This window comes from Bison bison, unplaced genomic scaffold (genome assembly GCF_000754665.1).
Source record: "Bison bison bison isolate TAMUID 2011002044 unplaced genomic scaffold, Bison_UMD1.0 scf7180017864192, whole genome shotgun sequence".
Taxonomy (NCBI): Eukaryota; Metazoa; Chordata; class Mammalia; order Artiodactyla; family Bovidae; genus Bison; species Bison bison.
In genome coordinates this window covers 3,923,101-3,932,512 of record NW_011494764.1, presented here as the reverse complement: position 1 = coordinate 3,932,512, position 9,412 = coordinate 3,923,101, and the positions used below count along the sequence as shown (strand labels likewise).

The 9,412-nt window shown below is 49.5% G+C and overlaps 1 protein-coding gene across 1 annotated transcript in view; it reads left to right on the top strand.

Moving 5' to 3' along the window:
* Positions 1-3,422: 3,422 nt before the first annotated feature.
* TCF25 (transcription factor 25 (basic helix-loop-helix)) overlaps positions 3,423-9,412 on the top strand; it is a 16,503-nt gene continuing 10,513 nt past the window's right edge. Inside the window, exons 1-4 of the mRNA XM_010843984.1 lie at positions 3,423-7,512; positions 8,267-8,338; positions 8,729-8,847; positions 9,187-9,252. Of these exons, the coding sequence (XP_010842286.1) occupies positions 7,318-7,512; positions 8,267-8,338; positions 8,729-8,847; positions 9,187-9,252 (452 nt within the window). The 5' untranslated portion in view covers positions 3,423-7,317. The remainder of the gene's footprint in view (positions 7,513-8,266; positions 8,339-8,728; positions 8,848-9,186; positions 9,253-9,412) is intronic.

Below are 9,412 nucleotides of genomic sequence, written 5' to 3'. Positions count from 1 at the left end.
TCTCCCTTGCTCGTCGCTTCATCTCCCACAGCAGGTGCCAGGCACCGAGAAATAACGCCCCCACCCTGGGTTCTCCAAAGCTCTGGCTTCAGACTGTAATTTTATTTTTTTTCTTTTGGCTGCGTGGCTAGTGATATCTTAGTTCCCTGACCAGGAGTGAACCTGGGCACTTGGCACTGAGAGCTTAGAATCCTAACCACTGGACTGCCAGGGAAAACCCAACTGGGTCTGTAATTTTGCATGTGCTGGTTCTGGCTCCTCCGACTCCCCTGTGTAGCAGGTAGCATGTCTGCTTCCTGTGCCCAGCACACACCTGGGGCTCCACACTACTGCCTAGCGATTGGCGGAGTAGCAGTAGGTCTGAAGATCTGGGAGAAAACACCTCTCTCTTGGTCTGGCTCCCAACTTCACAGGAAGGTGGCACGTTAGGACCCATCCTAAGACAATGGGGAGTGTAGGCCGCCCATCCCACACAGGAAGTTTGGTTTAATGGTTGTCCATGTCTCTCTAAGGTGAGAAAGCCTCACTCCAGTTTCTGCTGGGGGTGGCATGAAATCTGTCTTCAAAATCTCTGGATTCTCTGTCCACCTCTTCTGAGCCTCCCCACACCCTTGTTTCTTGTCATTTCTTTCTTTGTAACTTTTTATTATGGAACAGTTCCAACATATGCAAAAACAGTGTGTTATAAGTAACCTTCATGTTCCCCCTACCAGCTTCCCTGGCTCCCCACATACAGCCACATCTGGTTGTTTTACCCCAAGGCTCTCATCAAATCATTTATCCCTAAATTTTTCAGTTACTTTTGACTTGTCCCAAAACCCTCAGGGCTTCTTTCCATCCCACTTGTTCACAGTCTGAAATGGGTTTGTGCTGGAGTTGGCCATTTTCACGGATCTTCTGTCAGGGTAATTTCTCCTTATTCTGACACCCTCCAGGTTTAGTCTTTTTTTTTTTTTTTTAAGTCAAACAATAATAAGTTATTTGGAGAACATTCACACATCCCAGGCACTCGTGTGATGTTGTGTGCCTTACTGTTTGCCCAGGTCATGTTGTCCCCATTGTACAAATGAGGTAGTAAGTGACACCCACTGTGTAAATCCAGGCTTGATGACTTACAGTTGTACTCTTAACCATGCCCTGGTATTTGTCTCTGAGGCATAGTTAGTGTCCCTTCTGAAGAAGAATGGAAAGTAGAATGGAAAGATGGACAGTAGGGCAGGGTATGTGGGATAAATGGGGGAAAAGGCAGGTTCTTCTCTGTGTGAACAGAGGGAAAGGATGCTTATGTGGAGCCCCAGGAACTCAGGTCAGGGGATCAGTGGCTGCACCTGTCTGTCTGTGCTGTGTGTGTTCCCTTATGCTTTCCGGTAGGACACTGATGTGGCCGGCACAGACCTCCATCGTGGTCTCTGGATTCACACCTCACCTCCCATCGTCCCCTTTAGATGTTCTGCAGACATCTCAGACATGGTGTGTCCAAGCTTCAGCTGCCTTCTGCCTCCTCCAGCCCTCCCTGACTGTTGAGGGAGCTCCACTCTCCTGTCACTAAGGCCAGCAGCCTGGAAGCACCCATGACCTTTCTCTCTCACACACCACATGCAGAGCCTGGTAAGGCCTGGACGGCTCCAGGCGCAGCGCCTGCGGGGTGGCCATCGCCTCCGCCTGAATCATTCTGACCACTCCTGCTCACCCTCTTGTCCTCTGCAGCCTGTCTGGACGCAGTAGCCACAGGGATCCTGTCAGGTCCATGTCTGCTGTCAACCCTGCTTCCTTATAGCCCCCGAGGGCCTGGGTCATGTTGCTCATCTGCTGGAGCCACAGGCTAGAAACACAGATCTCCTGCTATCCCCTCTGCCTGGGGATGCTGTTCCCCCTCTGTTCCCCCATCGCTCACTTCTCAGGCTTTGCTCAGATGTTGCCTTCTGAATCTTGCTCATCCTTCCCAATTTAAAATTACACCCCCCTCCCACTCCCGTGCCCGTTCTTCTGGTCTTTGTCCTTTTCCCATGGAGGTTTATCACAGAGGAAACCAGCCAAGTTACCTCCATGTTCTTTTTATCTTGTGCTGCTTGCCTCCCTCTGCCTTGTGAGAATGGAGACTTCATTGTTCCCCAGTGTGTCCCCACCCCTGGAGTGGCATCTGCCCCCGTGGGTGTGCAGGGAGGTTCTCTGAGGCCAGCCTGTGAGAGCCTGCACCTAACTTTGCAGTCAGAAGGACCCAGATTTGCATCATGGCTCCACCTGTCCTTACCTGTGGGAACTCAGATGGCATTCGTAACATATGTGAACATATGTGTCAGCTCCCCTGCTTCCTGCCCCATGGGGTTGTCACAGGGGATCAGTGAACTCCATGCCAGGCACACAGCACTCAGCAGATGTTGGTATTAAATGATGTTAACAACCAAGAAAGGGTGTAATAGGACTTAAGTGGTTCCCCCACCATCCCTGCGAGTGGGAAGATCTCTAGGGTGTCTGTGACTGGGGCTGTCCTCTTTTCTGGCTCTTGGGTGAGTTTCCTTGGCCTTAGATTAGAAATCATCTGTCCTACCTCATTCCGAGTGGTTTTTGAAAATCCTTTTTATTGAAATATAATGTATATGATAAACATGCCTGTTTTGAGGGTATAGTTTGAATTTTTCAGCATAACGTACTGCACAACTGTTACATAGTGTTGTGAAATAGAACTCACTAGTGTTTTGGGGTCAGGGACCACTTTGACAATTTGATTAAAACTACAGAAACTTTTGAAAACTGTCAAGTTTTACTCTATATCATTGAAAAGTTTTAGCAAGAAGACCATTTTGTTCCAGAGAATTGCATGAGTCTGTCTCTCTGTTTTCATGTACAATGCAGTAACCAGTCTCTGAAAGAAACCTCAATTATAAAGGAAATCTAAAATTATGTAATTAAATAAAAACAAACTTCTTTCAAAATAAGCTTCATTGTTCAGGTTGCTATTGTTTGAGTGGAGTAAGAACTTGACGTTGTTCAGTGACTGCCGACTTGCCAATATGTGTCATCTTCGTCTTTGATGTCCAGTTCAGGAGCAAAATGCCTGGCTTCATATTCACAAATGCGTTTAATATCAGGTGGCGTTAGAACCTCAATAGCTGTTTTCACTGGTCAAGGGCACATTTGGATGAGGATTACCATAGTTTTCTAAGATTCTTCGTGTTAACGTCATGTCACATCAATTGTTTTATCCTCAAGTTTGTGAGAAAACCTTAGCAGAGATGGCCTCACTGATGCCAGTGTCTGCCTACAGTAGACAGTAGATGAGGCTTTGTACTCATTAACTACACACCATAGGAGTACTCTGTCAGTATCGCAGAGGTTTAATGTTTTCTCTCTTTAAATGGGAAAAATAACTAAAATAAAAGCCTTTTTGTTTTTTCAACCTGCAGGATCTTAGTTCCCTGATCAGTGATCAAACTCAGGCCCCTGCAGTGAAAGCACAGAACCCTAACCACTGGACTGCCAGGAATTCCCCAAAAGGCTTATTTTTGTAGAGCCAAAAATAATCTCTCAGTAAACCAAGCAGTGCATTAATAGAAACAAAAGTAAGGTTTCTACTTGAGCCCTGGCAGAATAACAGGTACTGAAGTAGCCCTCTTGCCCTAAACAGCTGTAGGACCAGCAGAATACTGAACTAATCGTGTTCAGACATTAGACAACAAACGTTGCAGGTCTCAGGTCCCCAAGTCCCCTGTGCAGGTCTCAGGTCCCCAAGTCCCCTCTGCCAGCTTTCTGCTTGGAGACACTGTCCAGAGATTAGCACAGGGAGGCTGTCCCAGCAGACCACGGTGCTCTCGGTGAGTCGGGGGGTGAGGGGTAGACTAGATTTGGGGTCTGCAGAGGTGGCTTGAGTTAAGGGAGAGGGAGCTGGAAAGAGGGAGTTCTAGAAGCCTGCTTGGAGTCTTGGGCTCGATACCTGGCTGTTTGGGCATAGAACAGCCAGTGGAGGAGGGACAACACCAGAGATTGACCACCACTTGAGTTCATGGGCTTGGGAAGACATTCAGCTCTGACCAACCAGAGCAGAGAGGCCACATAGAGAAGCCTGGTGATGAGTGGAGGCCTCCGAAAGGTCTTGCCGTAGGAGTAAGGCAGTCACCCTCCGGTGAAGAATGCCCTATGCCCATCCTAAGATAGCCTAAAGATAAAGTTTGGAGGAATTGTGCTAATCTGCAAGTAAACTTACTGCCTGCCTAAATAAATATCAACACTCTGTTACAGAAAACTACAAAATCCAGTCACTCGGCAGTGTCAAATCATGACAATCAGTGCCCACTAAAAAATTACAAACACATGAAGAAGCAGGAAGATGTGATTTGTAATCAGGAGAAAAAGCATTCAGTAGAAACACACGTGCTGATGACAGATGGTAAAATCATATACAAGCCTAAGACAAGATATAAATATGTTCAAGGATTTAAAGGAAATCATGAATAAAAATAAATAAATAAATAAAGGAAATCATGAACATAATGAGGGAAAAAATAGAGAATCTCATTATAGAAGTAAGAACTATAAAAGGGCAAATTCCAGATGGGAAAATATTTACTATCTGGAATGAATAACTCAATGGTCTGAGTAGCAGATTAGATAATTGAGAAGAAAAGATCAGTGATCTTGAACTAAGGGCAAAAAAAACCATCCAACGATCCAGAAAGGGGGAGCGTGGTGGGAAAAATTAGTACTTTGTAGAGCAGTATCAGGTTGTTTAATGTCTGTAATTGGAGGAGCAGAACGGGAGGGGTTCTGCAGAAAAAGCCATCAATGAAATTGTGGTATAAAGCCTCAAATTTGACACAGAAGAAAGCCCCATAGATCCAAAATGTTCAACAGACTCCAAGTGGGATACAATTTAGCAACAGTTTAAATCATAATTGCTGAAAACCCATGGTGAAGAAAAGTCATAAAAGACGCTGGAGGTAAGAGACAGGTTGTCTATAGGAAAGCAATTACTGACCCACTCTGGCTCAGAGTGGGTCAGCATCCTTAAAGTGCATTCTATGTCCAGTGAAATGTTTATCACAAATGATTGTGAAATAAAAATATTTTCATAAGCACAAAAGCTGAGAAAAATGATTGCCATAAGGCCTACACTAAAAGAAATGTTAAAGGAAACTTCATTTTGAGGGTAAATGATACCAACTGGTAATGTGGATGTATGTGGCAGAGTGAGGAGTGCTGGATATGGTACATATTAGGGTAAGTACACAATGTTTTTTAGTGTTAAAATTTCTCTTAAAAGCAATTGACTGTTTGCCTCTTCTTACTATTTGTTTACCTAATGGGGTTTTGATATTCTTTTATTTTCCTTTCTGTGAATGTTGTCATGAAGTTCTTTGTGCATTGAGCATGAGGACATGGGTTCGCTTCCTGGTCTAGGAAGATGCCACAGGCCAAGGGCCATGTAAGCCGGGGTACCACAACTGCAGAAGCTCACTCGCTGTGGAGCCCATTCTCCACAAGAGAAGCCCCAGCAATGAGAAGCTCAAGCACCATAAGTAGAGAAAGCCCACATGCAGCAATGATGAGCCGGCGCAGCCAAAAGTAAATCTTTTAGAAAAAGAATGAGACGACCCTCAGAAGCCATACACTGTGGGACTAGACACAAGAAGACACTGGCCTGTGGGTGCAGCGTGCTGGGACAGTCAAAGTCATAGTGGTGAAAAGCCTAGGACTCGGCCGCCTGAGCCGTGGCCCGTGTTTCTGGGGTCATGGAAGGGCCTTGTCTTTCGACCAGAGTTTGGGTCACACACCTCCTCCAAAACTTGTCCTGTACATTCATTTCAAGAGTTTTAGTAAAAAGCTTCCTACCTCCAACAGAGATCCAGCCCCTCCCGCATCCTCACTATTAGTGTGCTTTGCGCCCTGTCTTACTGTGGATCCCAGAGTGCACACCGGCAGTGGACAAGAGCCTCTGGAAGTTGGCATCCATTTGGGACCTTGAAGCTGATGACCGACCTGGAGGCTCCTGGATGGCGAGTCGAACACGTCAGGGTGCTGGACAGAGGTGCCGGGCGGCACCAGCCAGTGTGGGTAGCAGTGAAGCTGCTGATGTGCAGAGCCCTTGCGTCCTGCGTGCACAGTCAGAGGTTTTCTTTCCGGGGAAGTTGATCTTGGCATGCTTGTTATTAATTGAAATTTCTCAAAACTTTCTCAGAGCTTCCAAAGGGGGCTCAAAAATGAGAGTTTGTTTGAAGGAAGTGAGCAGGACTTAAAAGAGAACCAGTCCCTAACTTCCCGGAGGTGCAGAATCCTAGACAAAGTGTGCGGGCCGTTCCTCCAGGACCCCCGCCACAGAGAAGAAACATCACAAGACCCTGCCTGTACTTCTTCCCTTTGTGGCGCTGGTGTGGGGAGCAGCCCCCGCCCCTGCCGCTCCCCGTTTCCAGTCGTTACAGAAGAGCTGTGAATTTGAGGGACCAGCAAGCCATCACACAGCCTCATGCTTTGTCCCTGCCCCATGGGAACCTCTACTGCTGAAGACAGGAAACCAGGGCACCCATACAGGCGTATGTCCCTCCCTGAGACCTGTGGGAGCCTGGGCCTGCGGGAGCAGGCAGTGCACGGTCGCTGAGGACGTTGTCCCAGTTTTGTTTTGAAATCATCTTAGGGCTCTGGGGTTAGAGTGGATTTTATTTTTTATTTTTTGAGCTTTATGTTTTTTGGATGTTCTGAATCAAATGTGGTTTCATTTCTCTACTTTTGGACCTCAGCAAAGCAGCGTGGGGCCCTCAGATCTGGCTCGTGGAGCCTGGTGGTTGCTGCTGCGTTGCCTCTAGCTTGCTGGTTCGTTTACTGGCCAGAGGGCCAGAACTTGTCCCATGACTTGTCCCCCGCCCCTCTCGAGCGCGAGGATGTGTGTCTTCTGGGACCTACCATCCATCTAGATTTGGGTCCCTGAGGTTTGCGTGCATGCGTGTGTGTGGCTTATCCCTGTTCACCACCAACTGAGGTCCCATCCTTAACTCGTGCGTGTCGCCCACCTTCTCCCCAGCGCTGGTCCTGTCTGCCGGTGTAGACGGGCTAGCTGGAGTCCAGGCAGGAAAAGGGAGCAGTGAGGCATTAGCTGAGCAAGTATGTTTGCAAACCGTCACTCTGGAGTGGTGCTCGAGGGGGAGCACTTGTCACTGCTCAGCACAGATGATGTGGCCTCATGGCTCCCTTGCGTTCCCTGGGGACCCTAGACAGGTGATGTTCATGGTCCTCCCCTTTGCCACTTCAGTGACCTGACATGCACCCACCACCCCAAGACACGTGTGTCTCAGATTCACCTTTGTAATTGGTGACTAGGATGCAGCCCTAATGCCCTTGCTTCCCCATCTATGTTTCCAGATAAACATCGAGGACCTGGACGAGGCACCCGGGGTGAATGGGGAGAGGACAGACTGTCTGCTTGTGGACGCTGTGGTGTCAGGGAACAAGAGGAGGGCCCAGAGCGGGCATTCAGAGTCCACCAGGGGCGGCAACGCGGCAGACACAGCGGTTCCCTCAGAGCAGGTGCGGCCCACCTTCCATCCCGCTGCTGTGCTCTGTGACTTGCCTGGCTCCCTGGATTGCCTTGGGAGCCATGATCAGACTCGCATGGACTTCTCGAGACTTGTGGTGGCCGGGGAAGGGCCACAAGTAGGGGCCTCTAGGCACGTCTTCCTGGCACAGGGCCTGCCTCCCACTTTCTGGGTGTGTTGTTTGCCACTGGGTGGATGCTCCTTGAAGAAACACATAGGCTAGGTTAGGGTTGGACGAGAAGGGGTCCCCATAGGAGGCCCCTCATCATTCACCTGGTAAGTGCTGACTGCAGGCCCATCTGTGCCCTCCAGGGACCTCTGGTGCAGCTGGGCACCACTGGTCTTGGGGTGTTGGGGGGCTTCCTTGAGGACCTTCGCACTGATGGAAGGAGGTGGCCAGGTGAAGGCACGAGAGATCTCGAGGCAGGGGGCCTTGCAAGTGGGAGGGGCCTGCTAACCGAGGTGGGGAGTGGCTGACTCGGTGAGGCACAGCAGCAGAGGGCAGGCGGGTGTATGGTCCAGAGCCCATGAGTTGTCAGGGACACCTAAGAAAGGCAGGGTGAGACCGGAGTCAGGGAGACTGGAGGAGGGTCAGCTGCTGGAGAGAAGTGGGTGTGTTCCTAGGGGATTCAGAAGGCAGGCTGCTGCCATCTTCCCCTCAGCTGACTGCCCCTCCCCCCAGCTAGTTCTTGGGTTTAAGATGTCCTCACCTCTGGCCATTGAGTGAAATGTGCTTCTTTTGTTAGTCCAATACCTGTAGCAAAATCCGCAAGAAGAAAAGAAAACAGAAAAATAAGAAAAACGCAGGAGAAACCTCGGTATGTACAGCTGGCAGATTTCCTCTCTGTTCTTTTCTGTTTCTTGAGGTGGTGTTGAAAACAGGCCAGTGTTACTTGATATTTTGTTGACTATTCAGAGATTGGGGAAATGAGCAAACTTGTTCACTTAGATCCCAGAGGGTTGGAGCCGTCTGTGCTGTCCGTTTTCTGGCAAACATCTGAAACAGTGCAGACGCTGAGTCCCTTCCCGGTCCGTGGTTCTGACTGCCCATCTTACGACACACCTCTCCTTTTTCCTCGCTATTCCTGCAGTACATAGTGTTCAGAGTGGACTGTCTTTCAGGAAGGAGACACGATATAATACTTGCTTTTAGTGAAAGATTTTGCCACTGATGCTCCGTTGGTGTGTGTGTCATTTGGGACTCTCAGCAGAATGGCCTGGAGGACATTGACCGCATCCTGGAGAGGATCGAGGATGCCAGCGGTGCCAGCCGCCCGGGCCCGCCCCCCCTGAGCACGAAGAAGCATGTCCTGTATGTGGAGCACAGGTGCGGCCGCGCGGGGAAGCAGTGGGCATGGGCGGTGCTGACCCAGCAGGACCTTTCTCTAGCTCTATGTGCCTGGGAATATTCCGAGTGTATGACCTCCTCTGCTCCTGTCCCTACCACCGACCGTGGCCTCCTTCCTTCCTAAGGCAGGGAAGACCCCTCGGTTTCATGCCCAGCGAGTGGTGGCCAGCGTGGCCACAGGCTATGTGGTTGCAGAGAACGTCAGCAGGCAGGAGAGCGATTTTCCCTGTTGGGTTCTCATGTGACTTTCTAACATTCCCAGGATTGTTGTCAGAGCGCTCATCTTCATTTTTCTCTCTAAAATTTTCAATTCTCTAGACACTTGAATCCAGACACAGAGCTGAAAAGATATTTTGGTGCCAGAGCTGTTCTCGGGGAGCAGAGGTAAGGCCACGGCTGTGTTCTCACTGAAGGGGGCGGGGAGGGGCTTTAGAGCCACAGTGACAAGCGGAGTCCCAGGGCCTGAGGGGAACTGGGGAGAAGTCGTGCGGCCTTGCCGGTGGGAGCCAGGCTCCATCCCTCACTGCTGCTGCCCACCAGGGTC